Here is a 25,904-nt window from a genome sequence, read left to right as displayed (position 1 = left end):
TTGGGGGTGCATTTTTATTTCTTAATTTTAGGTTTTTGTTTGATTTTTAAAAAGAGCTTGCAAATAAGGTGTGCATCTTCATTTATTACTTTTTTTTCCATTCATTAAAAAGGTAATTGTACAGGTAAAGGCTTTCATATAGTTCACTGGAAAAATAACAGATTCACATTTAAGCTTAATGTTACTGTGAATCTCATAGGAATCTCTATCTGATTATTTCAGAGTTCTGTCCCTGCTGGGAATGGTGCCAGATACGTTGTTTATGCAGCATCTATGGATCTTTATCCTTGGCACGAAAGTTCTATTGACTTAGAAATGTCCACATTTCATTCCAGCACAAAGGAAAATGAGATGGCAAATAACTTGGAAGGAAAAATAGAAAGAAACTGATGCATTATTTTCAAGTATAGAAAATACATGAGAAAATGTATAAGATAGTGAAATGTTTGCATGAGCAAACTTTGAAGAACTTTATTTCCTATTTTTTTTTTCATTTATACGTATAATTCAAATGATTCACAAATATTAGACAATCATACAAATTTTTAAGGAGGGAGGAAAGTAAAACAGATTTTTTTCAGGGAGATTTATCTGAACTTCCAATTTTTCTAGGTATATCATTTGAAAAGTTTTTAAGTCTCATGAGTGCAAAGAAATCTGCACAACTATATGGTGATGAAGCAAGAGAAATATTCATAGCTTTTGACATGCAAGGTAAGCTTCTTCTCCTACGTATCTTGAATAGTAATTCTTAAACAATGAGGTAAAGCAGAACACCTGAAAGAAACAAGAGATTAAGATGAGATGCCATGAATGCTGTCACATGAAGTAAAAAACAAAGTAACAAAGACAGCAATAGTATTACTGTAAGTAAGTCAGAGACAGTAGACTGCAACATTCTATTTAGTAGCTCTAGATAGTCTGTTGTACTGTGAGCTCCTACAAGATGAATCTCTATGCTATTCACCCTACCTACTAATTCTCATTGCCTTGGGTGCCCCATCCCTGGATACTTTCAAGGCAAGCCTGGATCAAGCCCTGGGTAACCTGACGTAGCTGTGGTGTCCCTGTTCATTGCAGGAGAGTTGGACTAGATGGCCTTTAAAGGTCCCTCCCAACTTTAAGGATTCTATGATTATTTCCATTACTTCTAGCCATGTGTTTCCACTCATTTATTTGTGCCATGTATTTTAGAGATTTGTCTTTGGTGGCTCTAGATTTCCATTTATTTATTTATTTATTTATTTTACATCTCATAATAGATGAAGGAATGGAAACCAAAGTAAAGTGAATTTTTTCATGTATTCTTTGTGAAGAAGATGTAGTGATTCTTTCTTGCTAGAAAACAAAAAGTTCCTGCTATAAAACAAGGAGTGTCTCCCATCACTAAGCTGGAAAAGTTCATCAAGTGTCTCTCTTTAAACAGACATTGAGACTTATCTTTTCTGATTTCCTCCTGACCTGAGATAGGACTTTGGCCCTTGAAATCAGTGAAAATGAAACATATGGTAGATCAGATGTTGGGATGATCAGATAAGCATCCACTGCAGCTTTTTGCTCTGAACTAAAAGTAGCTTTTGAAGTGTTATTTTTAGTGAGTTATTTCAAAGGACTTAACTGTTTCAAGCACTGAGCTTTTGTTTGTCTTGCTATTTGCTGCACGCCATCTGTGACAGCCTGGTTTGAAATGTTTTATTTTCTAGCTGAATCTGGAACCTAACTGACTGATCAATTGATATCACACTGATGTGTTTCAGGATCTTCAACAGTATTAAAGTTTTTTTTTATGGAAGAAAGTTTTTCTGATACATAATGCTTATAGTGGCAAAGATGTAAATGACAGTGATAGATGTGGAATGCAATTTCACGTGCTTTAGAATATACATTTTCAAAATCTCACAAATCTGAAATTTTTAACTCAAAATGTCTACTTTTAAAATGAAAAAAATTTAATGAGAGAGTTGTGGATGTTATAGACAGTACTTTTGAATGGAGGCCACAGTGGTGCAAAGGAACCATTGGATAGAGATAAATATATGCTCATTCCATATAACGTAGCCATTCTAAAATATTTTGCAATAAAAATAATTTAGTATATAATCATTTCAGAACTGTGAATTGATTAACTGTATACAAACATAATTGTATGATGAAGTTTTATATATTTCTGTCTTCTTTTTCTCTTGTCTAATTGTGATTTAAAAGACAGAGGATTCTTGACTTTTGAAGACTTTAAGAAAACCTTCAATTCTGTTCTTCCAAAATTATCTGAAAGAGTCATAATTGAAGCCTTCAGGTAAGACTAGTAGAGAAATCCTAATTCGATCCAAATAGCAGTCTTTCCTTCGTATATATTTCGGTTAATTGAAGTGATATTGCATTCTACTGTACAATTGAGGATACAATCTTCAGCATATTATTGCGTCAATGTGTAATAACTAATACTAAAAATACAAACAGTTTGCATGTAAATAATATGAGAACAACACAAATATAGTATAAATAATACATAAAATATAATACATATAATTACATATAATACAATAATATTATTAAATATAGAAAGTAAATTGTTACTCAAACTCTGTTTGAAAAAAACATTAAATGGTCACTTTGTGAGGGCTGAATGAATTATTTTGTTTGGTAGAACACATGTAAACAAGTATCTTAATGTTACTCATGAATAACAACATAGTCATATTGCATCATATAATGAGGAATGAGGTTGTAGACAGTTCAAGCCTGAACTTCATAAAGCATGCAACAGATTAGGTGGAAATCATCTCTAAGGTATGATGTATATTTTCTTTAAAACCAAATGTTTCTGCAATTGCTTTTTGGTACATTGCAGAGAAATGAACAGGCATTGAGTAGCTGGAGTGCCTTTTAGTGTCTTACTTTAAGAACTTTTATGAAGGCCCTAATAACTAATATTTCCGTGAAGTGATTAAAAACTTTTTCTTGAATATTAAGGCTCTTTCTATTAGAAAATCAAATATAGTTCTTGTTAATACTTTGTGTTCAATATATTCTTTTCATTATTTTTCTATGTGAAGAATTGTCAAATAAGTTCAGACATAGCTTCATATTGTAATACAGCTCTGAAAATCTGTGGTCCTTCTTTCTGTGAACGGAATTTCCCAATTTAAAATTTCTAATCACAATCAGTTTATTAAATATAGGGAAGTTCAATTGTTGTTATGCTTTTGGAGCCCAATGGGAACTCAACTTCCTGTTTAATTTTATCTGAAATGAATGTAGTTTGTATACTGTGAACACTCTGTGATGCGAACCAGTAAGGAGGAAGATTGAGAAAATATTTCATAGTTACATTTCAGAACTTTATGAAATTCTTGAAGGAATTTTTTTTTCTGTTTGTTTATAAAACTTTAATTGACATGCCATCTACAAGCCATGTCAGCTAATGATGGAAGATTCCATGTATTATTTTCCTATATTTTAAATGAAATGAAACTTCTGAGTGTAAACTAAGTCTGTGGCTGATGTCACAAGGGTTTAAAGGATATGAGAAAGAGGTGAAAGACGTGTAGTACTTCTCCCCATACCATACAGAGCAGGGAATTAATTTCTCCTAGGGTATGATTCTCAACACATACTTTGTCATAAAAATGAAAGCAGGAGTATTTTAGCTATGCAGGACTCAGGAAGGGGAGAACATCAGTAACAGGTTGGTATTAAAGAAGAAGAACCCCACTGAATTTGTTCAGGTCAAGTAGATTTGATTAATACATATCCAAAATGCTCATGATGAGGAATCCATACATCTTATACTGATTTTAATGAATGTAAGGCTTGAAAATGAAATGCTTGTATTTATCATTCATATGTTTTATGAATACTAAAACAGACTTAAAACTTATTTAAATAACATAATAAAGACCTAAAGAATAATAATTTTCCTGTCTTACCTGTTTAGCTGTTAATTTGAAATCTTGTTATGGCTAAAAGGAGAGATGCCAGATACACAAAGCCAAATGTTATTGTTAATAAACTGAAATCTTAGCAGTCCAATCAAACAAAAATTACTAACATAAATCTAAAAATTACATAAAAATAATACAGAATACTGTATTACAGAGAAGTTTCAGTAATAAAGCTAAATACATCACATGCACTTCATAATGTTTACTCCTTTCTGGTGTTATTCCAAGTCTTTCACTACCCTTTTCAGTCCTGATGTCACAGGTTCCAGGTGGACAGGGTTGAGTGAATTGCCATTGTCCTGTCTTCTTCACTAGGAAGAGTTTAAAATTCATGCAGATGAGTTCTTTTCTCTCACTCTTCTCATCCAGTTATGGTCATTTTTATACATCTGCTGACATACTTTATGCATTTCCCCTTTCTTCATTGGTCTGCAGACCCATGTTGTATTCAGATTTATTATATGTGGCACATATTATGTTTTAGATACTTGTTCTTTGCTTTCTTTATCATCTGTAGTGCCGGATTTGTACAGTCCTGTGTCTACATTTCTCTAACTGACTCTTGGTGAGTTGTTTATAGTCATGGTCCTCCAGTGTTATAGCCTGTGCCCTGTATCTTAACATTCTATGCTGTGCTCTTCTGCTCTGAGTAATGTGTCTTATGTTGGAAGGTCTCTGCTGTGAAACCAGGCTGGTATTTCTCTACATCATTATTGTAAGCTTATAAATATTTAATTTTACATAGTTTTAAATAGTCTGAAGTAACAAGAGTTTATGTTTGTGCTGTGTAAACATGAGAAGAACAAATTACGTATACTATCCTGACCCTTAAAAGAACTGATGCTAGAGTTAAAGCGAGTAAAAAGCTTCAAGCAGGTCAGGCAAACTCAGACAGTGTCAGAAGTCAGTCTTCAGGCTGTGTGAACTCACTACATGAGTTTGTGACCTGTTACTGTGCTGTATTTACTGGATTGCTGGGCTATGAAACATACAGTTAGTGCCTCTGCTTTATTTTAACACTGTATAATGTTAAAAAATGTAGTGAATTAATATAACTTGGTAATCGAGTTTCAGGTTGGGATGACAGGTGCTCTATTTTATGGAAAATACAAAAGGTAATTCCACTCAGTGGTATTTCTAAGAATAGTAACTGGCCTTGGTTGTTGGTGTTGCTTTTTTCTTTTTAATTGAAATGGGAATAGGGCTAAATATATTTTCATCTCTTACTGATAAAATAATATTTAATGTGGGCATTATTTCTCCTGACAGTTTTCTTACAAATTTCATTAATATACTGCAATCGTTTCTGAAGTTTCACAAAATGTGGGTGAATTTTCAGTTTATCTTGATTTTATTAACTGATTGTAATCTTGCATCAATCTAAAATTAACAGTAATGTAATGTTTCTCAGTTTTGAGCTAATACTGCATTTCTGTTAGACTTAATCCTCATGTGCCCAGTATTCACTTCATTAAAGTGCCATTGTACCATGAAAACTCAACGTTCTTTGTTGAGCTGCAGAAATACCTGCTAAGGTAAATGATGTGGTGATGTGTGATGATATGTTCTTTCATATTGGAGCTCTTTTTGAGGCTTAACAGAGAAAAGAATTTCTTTATAATAACGCTGTTGTTGTGCATTTAGCAGTGTTGATATGAAATGTGACACATCCTTTGAAGTAATAATTTATGATAAATTACTGGCTGAACGTGAACATGTTGTCTTTTAATACAAGACTCAAATTCTAGAAAAAATATTTAAGTAATGTCAATATGAATTAGAATTATACAGCATTATTAATTGCAACTGAGAAGAAAATATTTGTCTTAGGTGGATCATCTGTTTAGAGAAAATACATGTTTGCATGGTAATTCCTGACTATGATAATGGAAACGGTAACAGGAATGAGCTGAAAACCAATCGCTTGTGAATGTGAGTGAGTCTCTAAATGATGAAAAATGTCCTAAAGCTCAAAAATGGACAGAAAAGTCTCATTCAGTTTTTAGAGCTAGCAAACATAGATTGGATCTTAAGGAAGAAATGAAGGCATTCGTGAACAGTGTTTTACACTGCTGTATTCTTAGATTGATAGAATGACACGCTAGAGGTATACTAGTACTCTTATATGTATTGGTACTTTCCATTAAAAAAAAAAAAATGACCTAATTGTCTTGTTTTTCATTCATGTAATTATCTAATAATGAAAAAAATAACCTGGTTTTCAGAGCAACCCCATGGAGGAAATCTTATGCTCTTTTATGCAAGTTTGATTTACAGACATATACTGCAGAGCACAGTGAATATGAAACATTCATTTTCCTATGGCTAGTTGCCATGGAAACATAGTACACAGTACAATGTCATTCCAGCTCTGGTGATGCCTGCAGTAGTTTATTCCTTTGTTGTTCTTGTTTCTTAAGCAACTGTCTTGCAGCCTTTCATATTATCACACATCACCTATACATGTCTTTTTCTTTACGTCTTGAGAGCCATCTCTACTAGAAAATAATTTATTTTTTTTTTTGGTCTATCCATGCATATCTGTATGCAGACTTTATTTTTATTTAGCTAATTGGTTAAAAGCTTGTTCCATACCCACAACTAATTAACCATTGCTTTAGAACTTGTAAAAGAAGGTGGTAAGCTTGACGGAAGATCAAGGTGTGAAAGACCTGGCTCTGCATCTTTGTAGTCGTTTATCAGGGAGTGGAGTTAAGATGACTTTTCTATAATCAGTATGTCATTCCAGGAAGACATGAAGTAAAAATAAGCCACCAGATTCTCCTGTCCTTTTCTGGTATTTGACGAGTGAAGGCAATCCAACAGCTGTCATAGAGAGCGGGATCTGAAAGGAGAAAAAGTAATCGAAAGATGTTGTCTTATATCTCTCATTCAGAAGAACAGGGTTTAAAGGATAAGACCTAATATTTATAACAGCACAGCAGTAGCGTGTGTTTGTGTGCAGAAATTTCAGTTTGTAAGTAACTATTAGAAAGAAGGGAAATGCTCATCTCAGGAGGGAAAGTTACTTTATATAAAGCAATTCATTGAATTATTTCTCTCAAGCATTTTTCTTGGACTATATTTGATCTGCTTGTCTATGTCATAGAGTTTCTCCTTTACAGGATGCAAAAGTCTGCTTTCCCAATACTGTATTTCTGAATGGGTTAACTAAAGCAGAAGAGATCCTAAAAGTAGATATATATGTTGGGTAATCATTAATAATGTATTTTGATTTGTATTTGTATCTATAAACAACATCATAAACAACCAGGCTGGTTGAACCTGGCCAGCAGCTAAGCACCCACTCAGTGATTTCTTTGTTCCCCTTGCAGTGGGATGGGGCAAAGAATTAGAGGAGCAAAATTGAAAAAAAACTTGTTTGTTGAAATTAAGTCATTTTAACGAGTGAAGGAAAGCTGTGCCTGCAAGCAGAGCAGAATAAGGCATTCATTCACTGCTTCCTACCAGCAGGCACATTGAAAGTAGGGCCTCAGCATATTTAATATCTACTTGGGAAGCAGACCATAATCACTAGCATCCCCCCCTTCTTCCTCCTTTCCCAAAGCTTTTATTGCTAAGCCTGACCTCATATGGTACAGAATATCCCTTTGGTCATTTTTGGTTAGCTGTGATTTTTCCAGCTTCTTGCCCACCTCCAGTTACACACAAGGCAGGCAGAGTGGGAATAAGGAGGTTTAGATGCTCTACAAGCACTGCTCAACAGTTACATTCATGGCATTGCAACTTATTAAAATGTACTAATACCACAGTAAGTGCTTAACTGGTCATACCCTCAGGGCTCTGTTTTAAGACAGTTTCTTTCAGACAGGATGAAGCTGTGACATATAATTAAAAATACTAAAATATGTTGGCTATAAAATAGACCAAATTCACAACATGAAAGATTTTTTTATGAATAACATCTGAGGTAATAGCAGCACAAATATCTTTTGTCTCACCTGCTAACACATCTCAAACGTGAAACAGTTCTTATAGCAGTACCTTGTATTTATTCAATTTGCTGATTATTCTTAATTGCATTGGATGATAGAGAACAGCAAAAAGACTGACCCTATCAAACTCCTTTCCAATAAGCTACCGAATCACCATTAGATTACAGAAATTCTTGTTAGTTTTCAAGCACTTCTACCCTATAGGCAAAAATGTTCTTTAAACTCCCTGATTGTACTTTTTATTAAAGGTAGATTTTTTCCTCCAGAGTTAAGAATAAAAGATTTTTATCAAAACAAATGGCATTTATTATTTGCAGTATGCTGACAGACTGAAAAACAGTTTGTTATTTCTTTTTAACTTTAATCAATAGTAGGTAATGTAAGTAGCAACAAATGTACAGCAAGGAAGTGTTTGCAAAGTCCAGGGTCCCTTTATGGTAGAAAAACGTGTGACAAAATTCTGCAGCATAGTAAAAGAATAGCCCTTGAGCCAAAATGTTAGCTAGTTTTCTTTCGTTTTAGATGTTGTTCTTTTTTCTGCTGAGTTATGAGAAAATTAATCAACATCGGAATTGCTGCACAGTTGAAAAGTGTTTGTGAAGTTACATGAGAACAGAACCTAATAGCAAGAAATACGTGAAGCTGGTGCTTGTTTTCAATGTCACAGGCCAAGTGTTAAGTATCTGCAGAGTGACCCTTTATTTAATCTTTAGTATTTTGTTTAAGTTAATATTAAAATATCAATAAAGCAAATTATGGGAGATCAGGCATCATTGTTTCAACCGTTCACATAATTATTTGTTTAAGCAGATTCATATGTATTGTATTCATTTGTTGTATTATTTCCCTCATAAGTTTGATAATGCCTTAAATTGTGACTAAACAATTTTAAGGTGGTTTCTTAAGCTTGATAGATAGAGATGATCACCTTTATAGAAAGAGATGATCACCTTTTTCTTATGGAAACCTAGAAAAAAGGAGATTATAGATACCCCTGAAGAAGTGCTATGTCTTGTCTTCTGGTAGATTAATAATGTTACAGAAAATGATTCTTCTGAACTGAAAATCATTCAATCAGTAAATAGGTTCCAGCATAGCAGGATGCACCATGCTATAGAATAATATATACAAGTTGCTTCAGGGGAAATTCTGTCTGAATGGGGAGGGGGGCGGGGAGGGGAAAGTCTTCATCATGAAGAATTACGTCTATAACAAGCCTGACAAAGTAGTTGGTGGATTCTCCTTACCTCCATCACTGGAAATATTCAATGGTCAGCTTCACGGGGCCATGGATTACTTAATCTAAGGCCCCACTTTCAAAGTTATGTTGGACCAGACAGTTTTATGCCTCTAACATTTCTATTACAACACAAGAAACTCAGAAGTCATAGTAGCAACCTTGGGAGACTGAGTTAAGCACTAGGGTTACATTCTGAATATACAAATACTTTGCAGAAGTACTGTTTCTTTCACAGAGATTTTGTAAGCCAAAGTTTTACTGAAAAAAATAGCAGTATTTATGTGAAATAATACATTCCAGAACCTGAGTTCTCTTCATCTTAAATAAATGAGGTCTGTTTTTCTAGGTAACAAAAATATTTTGAGCATTTAACGTACCACAACCTTAAGAACTATGGCATGCATAGTTACATAGATATGTGAAACTGGTTATCCTTATGGTTTTGGATAAAAAAAAAAAAGTAACTAAGTACTATAATTTATAGTTCTCCCCCCAATCCCTGTTATTTCACAGCTTTTTCCCCCTATTTTTCTTTCTTTGTCTACGTTGACTATTAAAAAGATACAGGGAAAAAGTGATGTTATTGGGTAAAGCGCTTTGAAATTATTTCTTATTTTGAGCACAGTTATGACCACTGTGATAGGCAAGGGAGATGGGGAAGGAGAACTTCTGTTTGTCAGATATTCCATTTTTATTCCCATGTTTCCTTAGAATGACTTTTTTTTTTTCCCTAGGAATTTTCTCAAACTGTTTAGGAGCTTCTCACTAATATAGGCCATTATTTTTCCATATAAAACTGATAGAAACATTTCAGCTATGAACAGTCCCAATCCAAGTTCTGTATCTTTGAATTGTACAACTGTAACTTCAACCTTTGCATTGAATGCAGACTCTTCTGAGTTATTTTAGGTATTTTCATAGCCTAGCAAAGGCTGCTGAATTTTAAAGTTTCCATATCTGTCATCAAGTGATGCGTCATCTGAGTAACCTGATGTGACACCTTTTCATTATTATGTATGGCTGGATTCAGCCTGACAGTTATTAACAAGAAAAAAAAAAAGAGCAGAAGCTCCTTTTGTCAAAATGTGATGTACCATCAATGCTCTCTGTCCTCTGCTAGGTCTACCTGGCATGACATAATCCCTCTACTTTGATAATGGGAAATACCATGTATACTCTGTATGAGTGCTACAAGAGAATTCAATCTCCTCCCAATCCTTACATGTGCTTAGCAAATATTGAACTGCGAAAAATACTTTTGACAGTTTAGAAAATGTTTTTTCCTATTTCAGGATTTTTTCCTCTGAATTAATAATCTTGTGCCAGTTGGCTTTAGAGCCTTGAAGCATATTCTGATGCAGGCTGTTGGTGGCTCAAAGCAGGGATTCCCTTCCATTTTCTTTGCACAATTCAAAATCTCTTCTAACAATCACAAACTCTTCATATTTAATTAGGGCACTGTTTTTTCCCTTGTGAAATGTTATGTAACAGTTGAGGTGCTGTGTTTACAAAGTTTGATTTAACGTTTACATCTTAAAGGAAGTATAAAATTAATTGGTTTGGAAACTGAAAACTAATTTCAGTAAAACTAAAATTTTGTGGGGTTATATTTCAATTATTGATTCAATTACTTTACTGACTGCCTATTGAAAGTCTGTGGTCAGAATTAAGTGAGTAGAAGGCATCAGAATATATGTTCACTTTGTGAGGAATACATTTTGAGGTTCATATTTCTTATATCTCAAAAGCCTATGGGAACAAATTCAGGTCTTCCTCAGTGGGTAAATCTGTGATGCCAAATAGGCTGCAGAAACGGGTAGAAGAGATGATTTCAATCCTCCTTGATTTGAAGTCTTACTTTCCAGGTGATTTATAAGTTTTCTGAAAGTAGGCCATGAATGAACCCAAAGGATGCAGTTTTATCTTGTGTTATGGTTTTATCTTTTTGAGTATTCCTAGTCACCCAGAGCTGTGTTATATGTGCATATCTTTGTCCCCTGGTTATAAACTTCTCAAATCAAATCAAAGAATTTTAGTAAATGAGTGAAGAACTCTTGTTCTCTTGATTGACAGTTATGATTAATGTCATCTACTATAACTGACAGTGTCTCTTGATTCTTCTAATAAATACTCAGCTTTTTGTCACATACATCTAAACAGCAGACTTGACAGAACATCTTCTTTCTATACCTCTTTATCTACAGTTATTTTCCCCATGAGTAGCACAAATATGGTATATGCAGCAGAGTGCCAAATGCGATGTTAGCTCTTTACCTGTGTAAGCAAAAATAAATACATAGTGGCAGTCTTCTATTTATGCATAAACATACATAATACACTGTGACTGAATTTTTCAGCATGACTGTTATTCCAGTAGAAGAACCTAATAGATCGTTTCTTACACTAAGTCTATATTGGTAAATCAATAATTCTTGGGGGGGAGAGGAGAAGGCGGGAAAGAAAAAAGAAAAAAAAAAAAAAAAAGCAGAAACATTTTAGAATAATTAAAAAGGCATTTTTTTTTTATTGGAAAGAATTTTGTCAACTATTTTCTCTGTTCCTTATGGCTTCTTCTGTCAGAAGGTTAATAAATTCTTCAAGCTAACTTCTTCATCCAGACAAACTGTGCTTCAGAAATGCAGTCTGATCTGGGGTCATCTAGAGAAAAAGGTCAATAAGAGTCACTGATGCATTTAATTAACAAGACTGTAGTTAACTAATTTGTTCTCCTGCCTTCGCCTAAGTGTTGTTCCTTTTTTCCTGAAGATTGATTTTAGTTAATGTGTATTATAATTATTTTCACATGCTCACATAGCACAGCTGCTGTTGTACAGGCTCATTTCTCTGTTTTTCATGTTTTAAATCCTGATTGTTCTGACTGGAAGCTTTTCATGGACAGCCCCTTCTGGGAGTGAACTGTTTTGCAATTGCACATGTCCTTCATTTAGAAGAAAGTAAACAATAATCGTGCCTCACACAGACGTATAAAGATATCAGAACAGGGTAGGGTTTTTAGTGACTGTAGCTTCTAACGTCAAGTCAGTAATACTTTTGGTGTTCAGAGATCACAGGTTTCCCCAATCAGTGTTAGTAGTTAGAATATAATAAGTTTGGAAAATGTTCTCCTTATTAATAGGTTTTTTTAAATGTAACACTTTTGTCTTTTATACTGTTTTATTCTTTGCTGACCATAAAGATACAGATTCTGTCATCTAGTTAGCTTTTAAGTGAGGCTGGTGTTGCCTGTGTTTCCTGATGGTTTAGAACTTTGTTGGCCTTTTTATGCAGGGCCTCCTTTGCAGGCAACAGTGAAGCAGTGAAGAAATGCACACATTTAAAATGATTGCAGATAAATATATTTTAATTAAAAAGAAAAGGCAGCAAAATTTACACCTATGCTTTATGATTAAGTGCCAGAAGCCTGGTAAATGAGACGGGGAAAGTAGAATGCTTTGTTTTAAACCAAGTTTGTTGACATAAAATATTTACAGAAAATTTGGGGAATGGAGAGCAATTGATCTAACACTGGAATAGAACAAATCATGCTGATGGTATAACGAATGGCACTCCATTCCTCCCTTCTTCCGCACCCCTTTTAAACAGATAGGGGTTGGTGAAGGACTAAGAAAGGAACAAGATTTTGGAGTCAATGGGAAAACTATCTGAAAATAAAGGTGCTTCAGTGCTCAAATATACTTTTGGTTGAAGAGGGCACTCTACTGCACAGTTCAATTCAAAGTTAATCAAAGGCCTTTAGAAGGGCCCATATGTATGCTAACAAGTAGAATAAATGTTTAATAACAAGTGTTGCTGAAACAAATTGCAAAATACTGCCTACTTTGGAGTCTGCAGACATGTTGATTCCTTATTCCACTTCATGACTTTTGACCAATGCTACCTCTGTTTTTTAATTCTTTATATACTATACCGGTTACTCCCTGCTTACATACATATAGCTTCAATTGATTGTGGCATATACTGCCTCTTACTCAGCCAAACACAGGGGAGACTCTGCAAGAAAAAGGAAGAGGTGGAGAAGTGTGGAAATTGGAAGTGTTGTAAAAGAAGGAGTTGTTGGAGAATGTGTTGTGATAGGGAGGTGCAGGAACTCTGCAGAAGGCTACATTTCATTGTTTCTCTGCACTCTAAACATCTTGTTTCTGCTTCAAGAGTTTTGTTTTTTGAAGAGAAAAAAAATTGCTTTGATGCTAATAGCATCTATAATTTGGCAAGACTAAATTCTCTGGACAGTGTAAGCCACTTTTTAGCCTGCCATAACCCTGTTTGGTTTTTTGAATATTTCACGAATGGAAAACATGACAGATGGCTGAATTTCTTTTATATTCTGTGATCACTTATAACCAAGCTTTTTTGATTTATTTTTTTAAAGTATAAATATGAATTCTTACCAGTAGACACCTGTAATGTTCATATGCATATGTACTCCTAAAGATCTTTCAGAAAAAAAAGGTAGTAAAGTCAACCTCTTGTCTATTCTGTACAGCTTTCAAGGAACAGGTACAGGATCAAGGCATCCATTCCTAATTCTTGGTGTAATTGGTTTATCTAAGATATTCTGCTTTTTAAGTCCTATATTAGCTTATTTTTCACAGCTGTATCTAATTTATGCTCTTATCTATCTCCAGGATTCTGTCATGTTTATGAAAGCAGGAGAAACTTAGATTCTAATTCATGGTCTTTTGCCCTTCCAGTAGGTCCATTCCTGGTAGCCTTTATTCTGTTCTCTATTTCATACCTCTGCACAAGTTATTAATGCCTTTCTTTTTTATTATGGAATGATTCTTTTCATAAACTGTTTTTTTTTGTTGTTGTTGTTTTTTGGTAACTGAATAGTGATAAAAATGAAAAAGCACTTTATAGTGGCTATTTGGGAATTGTAATAAAAACAGTACAGGTATTCTTAGTCAACTTGCTCTTAATAAACAAGAAAGAATTTGGAAATCGACAGCAAAATCGAGTGGGATAAAGTATTGGAAAAGAATGACACAAATAGGAAGTAGAACGTGTTAAAAGATAAATGAATGTATGTCTTAATGTTATGCATGTTGCTTAGCGACTAGCAGTAAAAATGTGGATGAACAAGTAAGTACAAAAAGTAATTAAAGGAAAGAGGCATATGCATGACATGGTACAGTAAAATAATCAGGAATACAAAAAGGAAAGATGAGAAAGCAAAGATGGAGAAAGAGCAGATTTAAAGAATGTTAGGATAAATTTAAAGTTCTTTTATTGTCTGGAGACATTTATTTCTTCCCCCCCCACACAACTATAGCTGGAAAAAAATAGGTGGCAACTTTATCAGTTATAATGCCCTAATATAATATAGATTGCTGTAAGGAAACTAGATTTTCACAATATGAATACTGTAAAGAAAAATGTGGGGAAAAAGACAACTAAAATATTCATAATAGAATTTACTTACAGTGTAGAATTAACATAGGTTTTTAATTATTTCAAATGAGCATCTGAAATAGTACTGTTCTCTTTCAGCCAGAATTCAGTTTGCCCACAGATTCTGCTTATGACTCAATTCTCAAAAGTATGTTATTATTGCTTTTAAGGCTTAATTTCCTAGTGCTTATATAAGATTCCCTGTAATACAGCGTGGCACTTGTAACTTTAAATATGATTTTGAATTTCTTTTTCCTCTGGACTCATGATTTAGGAAGATATGCTATAGGTGTCTAACACACAGAGATCAATGAATATATTTATGATTGTCTTATATGAGTAGTCAGACAATCTGTGATTTTTATACATGCCAAAGGTTATTGCATTCTGTGAATAGCTGTTTGTGCCTCAGTTTCCTCATGACAAAATGATATTCCTCACCACCATACTGAGAAGCACTTCCATGTCATAATTATTAATGCTTTTACGAAGTTTGACTATTTCACAGAATCACAGAACCACCAAGGTTGGAAAAGACCTACAAGATCATTCAGACCAACCATCCACCTACCACCAATAATTCTCACTAAACCATATCCCTCAGCACAACATCCAAAGGTTCCTTGAACACCTCCAGAGTCGGTGTACATAATGAATGACTGCAAAATATTGTATTGTATGTCTGTTATTACATGAGGTTGATAGAGCTCTGGAACAGGCTGCCCAGAGAGATTGTTGAGTCTTATTCTCTGGAGATATTCAGAACTCACCCAGACATTGTCCTGTGCAACCTCATATTGGGAACCTGCATTTAGCAGGGGATTGGTCTAGATGATATCCCAAAGTCCTACCCAATCCCTATGATTCTGTTATTCTGTGAATTTTATTCTTATAAAGTACCTAATGAGTTATTAAAAAATAGACCACTAAGCAGAAGAGATCAGTCTGAATTAAGTTCTATCCTACTGCTCAGCTGTAGTTTTACAGATTTGTTATGACTGATAATTGAACAATGGCTTTTATAAAAGACGTGTCATAACAAGGTGATGAAATCTAAAATTTATAGGAAGGATTCTGTTATACTCTTGGAAGTTTGCACCAAGAAATACGGAATAATTTGGAATCTCAAGAGTCTTGAGTTGCAATATTCCCTACTCCCAACAGGACTTTGTAACGTCATTAGCATGCTCCAGTTCCTCACATGAGGATAAAAGTTGTTGATGCATTTAAATATATATGTATATATATTTTCTTAAGAGGCTGTAGATTAAAACTGTAATCATAATTTATTTGAAGGCTCTTACATTCGCTTAATTTAAAACCTGTAAGACTGTATATTTATAAAATTTATTGTGAAAGAATATTACGGCTGCAGAATCAAAGATGCGTGTGCTGTGTGGTTGTAATTGAGACGCTTTGAGATTATATGTTTTGTAACAGTCTTTAGTTATGCGATCACACATTGCTCTCCTTTTTGTTTCCAAGGGAAAATTCCTGTTTTGTGGCTTCATTCAGAATCATCAAGTGAAACCGACTAATGTGCATCTGTTCAGTAGTATGTTTTATCCTTATTTTGAGTGTGAGACCTTATGCCTTGTTTAATCCGTACTGTATACAAAGTATACTGTCTGCAAAATTAATTTAAGTGTGATTAATCAAGCTGTAAGCCATTTTCATGTTACAGTACCTTCTAGTCTTACCCCACCAGTAACTATTGGGATTTTCAGACTGATAGGCTGTGAAAAGTGTTTTTCATAAAAACAACTAACCAACTACGACAAAAACGTGGTGACAAGCAAAAGGTATGAGTGTTAACATATATTTTTGAAGATTTGTAGTAGGTATATGTTCAAGTATAAATTTGTAGGAAGATCTCATTGTTAACTAGAGAAGACATGTAAAATCTTCAAGACAGGTTGCATGTGGGAGTTTATTTACTTGATAGCTTCTAGTTCTAATGACGTCTTCACTCTGGTGTTTGCCTTTACCTCATTGTCTGTCTTGACCTCAGCAGGGTCATGATGAGCAACAGCATACACAGTTTTCCAGAGTACTGATACACAGGAAATTCTCAGGATTGTTAGGATGTAACATATTTAAGTGTGAAGATGATATTCATTTAAGCAAAACAGTTTTATATAATCTTATTTTTTATACATAACTTAATTAGACAATTCTGTATTACTAATGCTGAAACAAAAATCTGCTCTAACTAAAACCAGTGGTAAGCAATGTATTACTATACCAAGCTAAGTTGACCAGTATTCTTTAAGAACTCTATGTTAAAACAAATGCCCCCCAAAAAAACAATGAAGAAATCAACCTGCTGCTTTTTGCCAGAACACGGTATTAATCTAAAACCAAAAGAAAACTCTTTGGTAGCAGTAATACTGCTTGCTTTCTTTCCTCAGTTTTCTTATGTTATAGTTATGTTTGCATAGCTATTGGTGATTCCTCTTGTGTGATAACGTCAGTTCCTGCAATCCTGTTTGTAAATGCCTGCAAAAATCTTTGCTGTCCCTTTATACGTGAAACACCAATTCGGTAAGCCTATCAAGAACAATAAGCTTTTTCTTCTTTTCTACAGTGGAAGAGTAAAAATAAATGCAAAAATGAAGCTGAAGAAGGTCTAGGACTTTCTGATCACAATTAATCACTAGTTGGTAAAGATTTAAATGAAGCCTACTGTATTTATTCAATGTGTATCAGTGTTCTAACAAGAACCTTATATATATAATTATTGACTTCTTCAAGGGGCCAAAAATAAATAATAGGTGTCTTTGTTACTACTACTGCTTGGTCCTCATGAAGATGCAGTGTCATTGTCAGTTTCCTTCGTATTTTATAATTGGTCCCTGTGAGGAAGATCAATTACTTCATATGTAATAGCATACTTTGTATGCCCTGAAAGTAGAAGTGTAAAGTACTTCTATTCTTACAAGATGTAGGTCTGCCTTGATTCAGCAGCAGTGGAATAAACAAAATGAATACTTTAATTAATCTGACTTGCAGAGTACTTGAAACAATGAACTCTGTATATAAACATAGCAACAAAATGGCTCCCAGAGGAGACAGCTCAGGCTTTCCTAATGACTAGATGAGAATGCACAGAAAACAGGAGAAATTAGATCCAGCATGCTTTATAATATTTATCATGAGAAAATGATTGCATTCTGCTTAAAGACAATGTTCAGATTAATCCTAGTTTGTATGTCTACACTTTCACCTTGGGTTGCTTTTTACTGGAAAATTATTTTCATATGCATCTCGCTTTCTCTGACGTTGATGAAAAGGCGAGAAAACACTTCATTTAATTTGAGTTTTCAAGCAGTAGAACAAGTTACCCAGAGATTTTGTGAAGTCTAGACATCATTGTGGAGATATTCAAAATCCAGCTTGAGATGATCCTGAACAACCTTCTCTAGCTGGCTCTGCTTGAACAAGTGCTAAATGTTCACAAGAGGTCCCATCCAACTTTAATGATTTTGTTGTGATGAATAGATGATCCCATTCTCAAGGAAGATTACAGTACCAAAATGTGCCATAAATATTAATTTCAAACTTCCAAGGTTATTGAATATATTCTAGAATAAAATGAGAAGAGACTGCAATGTGGGGAACTCTTAATTCAGGAAGCATTATTGCTGTGTATTGGGATGCATGATACCAGTTCCTATTATGGAAGTAAAATAGTTTTATTTGCTGTCTTTTGGAAGCAGTAAAGCAAAAAAGTAGCAAGAGAACTGAAGGAAGGAATTTCATTTTGCTGAAAGTGTATACTTTTTGATATTCATTTTGGCCCAGACTAAAGAAAAGCACCTTCAAAATCTTCACGCCCTATTTCATTTTATATCATTTTATACCCTTGGAAATACTTTTTTTTCTTTTTCCTATTAAAGATCTTCCTGATAGTAGCAAACTTCCTGTTGTGGATAGGGAAGATCTACTCTGAGAAGAAAGAGCTTTCTTAAAAATGTTTTTGTTAAAGTAGACACGAGCGTGTGCTTTGCTGTAAGATGTGAATCAATTTTGGGATGGTACCTGCTGATAAAACTTCTGAGGAAGGGCAGAACAGGTACAGCTGTGATGTTTTTGGAAAGTCTTCCTACTGCTATAAATATTATGGGCATCTTTCCCTGGAGCTTGGAGGCGATGATCACTTTGCCTGCAGTTTCATAGGAGTCTCACTCATAAGGTGTTGGGTTTTGCATGGAACTTCAGCTTCATGTTACTGACAGTCATTTCTGTTTATTTAGTGGTATTGTAAAGAAATCTCCTGTGTACATGGATTATGTAATTATACAGGTGAGATGCACAGCCATGAATTATTGGCAGTTGTAACTGATCTACCTTTCTTTTTTGTACTCCAAAACCAACTGTATGCCTTGCAGTTACAGTGCTATCTCTGACCTCACTGCTGTTTGTGTCATTACCTTGCTTAGCGTTAATTTTTGCTTGTCGCACAACAGTGCTTTGCTCATTAGTATTAAAAGGCCTCTATCTTTTCTCTTGCCTCCACTAGACATGGAGTGGATTCTGGAAAAGGATAAAGGGTTTGCTTTTCTTGAAGATCTTAAACTCCAGCTTTTAAAATCATATTGTCTTGTGTTGTTTAAAAGTGAATGACTGGCAGTTGAAGATACATAGCAGAAGTGGTGAAATGTCTTTATCACCATATAATTCAATAATTTCTTAGTGCTTAAAAGGCATTCACTATCATTGTTACCTTGATGAATGTGTATGGGCATATTTACCTCTGCAGTTACATGTAGCTATCATATAGTTGCATAATAGCAACCAAGTTATATAGGTGAGCAGATACATAGAAATAGTGAAGTCTAGGACAAAAAGAATTACCAGCTTGTTATGCTTGTTATGCTAACGTTGAAGAAGAAACATTAAACCTGGCCTCCCTCTCCATCCATTTTCTCTAATGCAATACCAATTAGTAATCAAACACTATTCTCTCCAGGGAGTCCTGAGCCCTAAAACATGCTTTGACAGGTTTATAGGTGAGATGGTAATTATTTAAAGATGAATCAATTACGGACACTGAGGCTTTAGGCAACATGTCACTTTGACTCTTCTTTCAGTATTTGCCCAAGTTTAATTAAAACAATTGGTCATGTAATGCCCATGATGTGAATAGATTTCAGAGTTGTTTGAAAAGAAGTATAACTGATAACTTGATCTTTGCACCCTGGAGGTCAAAGATGTGACTTCTCTGTTGAGCTCATTAAAATGGATATGATAGATAGACACAACTATATAGGAAGTTGGGAAGACTCCATCAGTAAAGAGATTCTTTAAATAGAGGCCCCTACATTCTATATTACTAATTATTCTTCCCACCCCCTTTCTTTAAGAAACAGCTGTAACTGTCCCAGACTTGTGGGATGATCTCATCCAGTGGGAAAGATGAAGCTTTAATTTGATCAACCTTGTTCTTAGTAATGTTTCTTTTGATTAATTTGGAAAGATATTCCAATTTAATTTTCCAGTTTAATTTTGTTTTAATTTCTGTGTCAGTTTCTGTTGTTTCAGAGGTCAGTTGACAAAAAGATCTTTCATTCAAGAAACACTTTATTCAAATATTAAAATATCAAATTAAGGATTAAAGGAGGTCAAAAGGGGGGTCAAAAACACTGTGTCCTAAACAAAATCTCTCAGAGGATTTCCTGGACTTGTATTTATCAAAAGTGAAAATGACATTTCATAAGATGCTTCCTTGTGGTGAAAGTTTCAGTTAGGCATCAACTTATATAAGGCTAGATTAATAAACAGATTCTAGATATTTCTACTGTATAGCATGAATCAGTTGATATAGTTTCTCCCATCTTTTACTCCATCTCTTTTCTATTTGCTTTTCTCCCATGAGTTGCTTAAGATTTTATCAGTGTATTCCATGACAATCAGTGTTTTCTGATTGAGTGGCCTTCTGCTGATGTAGCTAGATCCTAAGAGCAAAGAATATATGACTACTGAAATAAATTTTTCTACCCTCCTCTTCAAAGACTGGAACTCTCCTGCACACTTACTATATTTATAAATCCACAATACAGGACCATTCAGCAATAAGACTCAGATTGTTTCTTCTTTGATTTGACATTTCTTTATGCCACTGGATTTTAGAAAGTCAAGTGATTTATTTAAGTACCATAATGGTAAACATAGTCTGATTAAATGTATTTCCAAAAAAGCTTCCTCAGCAGAGGATGAAACAGGGTATTAGATCATTTATTAAAGCGTTCGAGTGCACGTGTAGTTCTACAACATTCCTAACATCTTTATCCAATCAAGATGCTTTTCTTAAATTATTTTTTGTACTATAAAATCAGTGAATTCATGTTTCTGATGGAGATACAGCTATCTAAATATCACAGTGATAAAATGGAGCATAGCTTATACAGTTCTGCTACAATTTGATTCTTTTCTTAAAGAAGCTGTTAGGAGTTTTGTCAGGGAGTTCAGGAACAAATTTCATATGTGATCCATTTTCTCTTATAAATGACCGAAAGTTGGTTTTTCTGTCGTGTTAACATTAATGTTCTCATCATGTACATAAGCGGAAGAGTTCCGAATTTTATCACATTGTGTAATTTTGATAATCATTTTTGTTATTTCAAATTTGTATAAGAAAATAATACAGAAGTGTTACTTTTTACAGATGCAGTTCTTGAAAGCTAGGCTGGAATTTGTTTTTTGACTTGTTAGAAACTTAAAATTATGTAATAAATCTTGTGAAGATTTAAATATGCAAATCATTACCAGTAGCCCGCTGCTTTTCTTCCCTGAACTGTTCTGTTACATACACTTTTATAGACTTGAAATAGGTTTTTCAGCTGTGTGATTATTGCAGCATGCTGCCTTCGTTGCCTCACTCATATTTATATCAAAAGTTTCCCTTTGCTTGAGTGTATCAGCCATTTATGATGAGAATTTTTTTTCTTTTTACTTAGTTGAAAACACAAGCAACATGTTTCTCCTAGAAAGCATATTTAGTGAAATTATAGTCTTGTTTGCCATATGGTGCTTCATACAGATGGATGATTATTATGCAAATCTTTTGATTAGTGAGTTTCTGCTATTCCAGGAATCATTTTCTTTGTATGTGTTTGCTTTGTACATATTTATCTCCATTCTTAGGGTGGTCTGGAACTCTGCCAGATCTTTGGTAGTCTTGGTGATACAGTTTTTTACAACTTTACACTTTTTCTTGTATTTATTGTTTATTCTATTTTCATTGTTATTCAGGCAAAATTACTAATTTTCACTTCAGTTTACCATATGAGAAACATAATGCAAGAAGTGTGATTCCATGCTGAATGAAATCAATAGCAACATTTGCATCTTTCTCGCAGACTTTGCCTCCATGGTTTTAGGATATAAGGAGAGCTATCAGATGTAGCTGCCGAGAAGAGCCTGACCTCATGTGTTTGCCTCCCACCTCCCATTTATCTGATCCCCCCTCAGACTTCCCCAGGCTAAATGGACTTGGGTTACTCAGCCGTTGCTCATATGGAGTATCAATCATGGACTGATACCTTTAATTATATGGTTACAGAGCTATAGTGAAGGAGATTGTTTCCAAGAGTAGAATAGTATATGATGAAAGCTGTTACCTTTCATCCAGTTAACTAAGTCAGCTCATTGAAATACTTAATGAACATATAAATACCTATCTCGTGCAAAGCAGCTCTTACTTCTTCAAAGGTTGCTGAAAATAAAGCAGTTTTATATATATCTTAGTTAAAAAAATAAAAATAGTTTGACTAGTTGTAAAGAAAAACTGAATAATTCATCTGAGTTACTACTGATTGGAAACTTTGGGACCTCATTCATAAAGACTGACTGTATGGTTATAGCAACCCCTTATTGTTTTAATCCCATGGACCTGTTAATGATCTTTCCATGATCAGATGAATTTTACATTTTCTAAGCCAACATAAGGAAAAAGAACAGTTTCATTGCTGTCAAGTAGAAACTCATTTGAAGCAAAGTACATTTTTGAATCTGTAAAAATGCTCTATTTTATTTTTACTAGTTGAAGCTTTCACGTATTAAGTAAAGTTCTCTTGCCAGCCATAAACCACAGTGCTCTTAATTCACTTTGAGAATGTTTTACATACTTGTTAACCTAAATAGTGGAAATGTTCCGGAAGTCCTCCTCTGAGTGACAACAGTATCATCCTTCATCTTCCTTTTCAGTCTAATACTGTGTTAGAAGAATGTTATTTTTTTAATAGCAAGTAGTAACCACTTTGCTCTCCTGAATTTTTGCACTGTATCAAAGAGGATGTTTGTTTTGGTGTGGGCTTTCTAAATAGCTCATCTAAAGAGGTAAGCAGACAGAGCAACAGCTGGCAAAGAAGCCTCATCACTTGTTCAAAACTACCAAAAGATACAATATCAAATGTTAGAGGTCAGATACTTCAGCGGTGAGGCAGTAGGGCTGGATGACTTGATTTCTCAGCTGAACACTTGAAATACATGATTCCTTATCCCTCCTGGTTGCAAGTTCAGTTCTGCTCTTCAATCTTCACAATCCTATCTGTGAGTATTATAAATCTCAGTTCTGGTGTAGCAGTGTGTTCTAGGCTGAAATAACATAGCCTTATTCTTGCTCAAACAGGTATTTAATGCAATGTTGAATGTGGTCAATATGTGTTAATGATTGCTACAGACATCATTAGTAACTATTAATTTTCCAAGAATTAAAATTCTTTTTAAAATATCCTTTGTAGGAATCTTCTGGTGTGGAAATACCAGTCTATATTACTCCTATAGCTATTTGAATGGAATTCATAATAATCCATGTAAACTCCTGCAACGTCTACCACCCTGTAGGTTAAGATCATGAATATTGTTGCTGTACATCCCAAATGTTCGTGATTTGATTATTTTTATTCCATCTGCCATATTAGTGATTTAATGGCAGTTTTTCTAATTTGTTTTCAACTAGAGGGAAAAAAAGGGGAGAAATAGATGCTTCTATTGCTGAAAACAAAAACTGTTATTTTTTCTTCCAAATTCAGGAAGGAGTAGTAAGAAACAGAGAGTAATGTAGGAGATTATGTTTTCTTTACCAGCACTGAAGATTTAAGCAATAGGAAGAAAAGTAAGGTAGTCAGAAATGTTGAATATGTATTAGAGTTTTAGCTGAAAGGAATAACTCCAAGAATGATGATAGCAGGAGAATTAGGTTGTAAACACCACTGTGTTAACAGAAGAGAAGCAGACAGCAAGTAGGTTCACACTGTGTTGAGTTATAAAACCTATTTCTTCTCTTTTGGTTTCCATATCTGCTTTCTGGCCAATCTGTACATGAAAAAAATAAATAAATAAAATTACTTTCTCTAAAATAATTCATAAAAAAAACCCCACAAAACAAAACAAAAAAAACCCCAAACCACAAAGGTGATTAAAACAAAATGTCTGCACAAAATTGAGTAATCTGTGTGAAAATATGGCAAACTTATAATCTGCGAACAGACAGATCAGGAAAGTCATATTTAGGAATAATGGTATTTTGTACCTATCAGAACTATGTTTTCGACGTGGATGTTAGAGTGTACATAAAATTGGTTCCATTGCTCTTTTTCATAGTTATCAGGTCAAATCTGTTGTGTGATGCTGCTGTCATTAAAATTTCAGTGTGCAGCAATATTCCTTCATTACAAACAAATTAATTGCTTCATTGATTCGCATAGTAAAAGTGTAAGAAGCTACAAATTAAAAACACGACTTTCCTTTATAACAGAAAAATAGTTGGATGTAAGAAGGGTAAATATCACTACAAATGTATGGTGCTTATCTAGCATAATTACTCACTAGGCTTCAAAGACTACGATACACTTTTCAGTGCTTAACTTTAGTATTTTGTTCCATTGCATTGCTGATGATTGAAAGTGTAATTTCTAAAACACCGAATGCACTATGTTCCGCACAAATGGATAAAGCTGGTCAGATGCAAAGAAGAAAATTACTTTTGGAGAATGATGGTCAGCAAAGATTTTTCCTTCCAAAATCCCATTTCAGTTGTCAGATTATGATAAAATAAGAATGTAAATGCAATTATTTATAGAAGTTGTGTATTAGTATCTTCACCAGCTCTAGTAAGAGTAGAATAAGTCAAATATTATTGATCTTTTAACATTTAGACCATTATTTCTCACTGATTTTCAGTACTACTAAGAGCACCTTAGCTGTTTTGATCCAATACATTTGGCAGTATCCAAATGTGATGAGCTACTAATATGTGCTGTTTTTATTTTTCCAAATTCTTGGTTTTATTGAATATTAATACATGTATTTATATTGTACTGCCATTTAAGTTGCAATATTGCGTTTAAGGGATTGTTTCCAACAAAAAATAATTAGTTTAAAAGCAAAATTTGAAGAGCTTTTTATGTTTGAAATCTTGCTTGATTAGTTCATTTCTCTGCTTTATCCATTTATCGAGGGAATTTTTCAGGTATTAGAGTGTCTCAATTTTGAAAGCATTACACTAAATTTATCGTAACTTTTTTGAACCTAAAATGTTTTTTTGTTTTATAGAAACTGGGTGTTGGAGCTCCAAATTAAAGTATTTTCCATTCATTTGGAAATAAATGAGTAACTAACTGTTCTTATTGCAACAGAAAGAGACATGACATTCCCGACACAACAATCTATTGCAGTTTCCATGGAAATAATTAGGAGGTATTACTTTTGGAGCAACATATGTATTTTCAAATACCTTCTACTTGGCTTTGCAGAGTAATGCACCAAGTGGTTGAACTTTACCTTCGTGTCATCCAGTCACTTTTCAGACTTCAACTGCAGCTACAAAATAATTAAGGTTGGAAAAGACCTCTAGGATATCTAATCCAACCATCCACCTATCATCAGTATTTCCTAACTAAACTGTGTCACTATGTGTGAAAAACAGGGGAGAAAAGGAGTGAAAATTGAGAACTAGTTCAGGTAGGAAGTAAACACAAAATCAGAAGAACTGTGATTACCTCACATGTAAACAGCAGAGCAGCTTTGAATTAATCTTTGTTGGCCAATTTATTTTTGTTGGCGAAGGTCTTCTGTTAGATATCATAACAAAATTATGTATCATTAACAATGAATGTAGTAAATAAGTTAGGAACTTCTGTATGTCAGACCAGGATCTGAATGCTTTATAACCACCTTTAAACTGTAAAATCAGAAGCTCTTCGGGGGCAAAGAGAAGCTTCTCCCCATGCTGCAAACAGGAAAATTGAAGCATGGAGTGAATGAAATGTCTTGACTGGTTCAATAACTGCGCACAGACCTCAAATTCAAGACCAGTCCATCTGTCTGCCGGAAATATTTCTTCTTTAT

At 34.1% G+C, this 25,904-nt stretch overlaps 1 protein-coding gene across 4 annotated transcripts in view; it reads left to right on the top strand.

Moving 5' to 3' along the window:
- EFCAB11 (EF-hand calcium binding domain 11) overlaps positions 1-25,904 on the top strand; it is a 68,115-nt gene that overhangs the window by 4,138 nt on the left and 38,073 nt on the right. For all 4 annotated transcript variants that reach the window (XM_032444823.1, XM_032444821.1, XM_015865374.2 and 1 more), the window contains exons 4-5: positions 613-714; positions 2,206-2,296. In XM_032444823.1, the coding sequence (XP_032300714.1) occupies positions 613-714; positions 2,206-2,296 (193 nt within the window). The remainder of the gene's footprint in view (positions 1-612; positions 715-2,205; positions 2,297-25,904) is intronic.

The sequence above is a fragment of the Coturnix japonica genome, chromosome 5, assembly GCF_001577835.2.
Source record: "Coturnix japonica isolate 7356 chromosome 5, Coturnix japonica 2.1, whole genome shotgun sequence".
Classification (NCBI taxonomy): domain Eukaryota; kingdom Metazoa; phylum Chordata; class Aves; order Galliformes; family Phasianidae; genus Coturnix; species Coturnix japonica.
The sequence above is the reverse complement of the archived record's forward strand: the minus strand, read 5'-3'. Positions and strand labels throughout refer to the sequence as shown.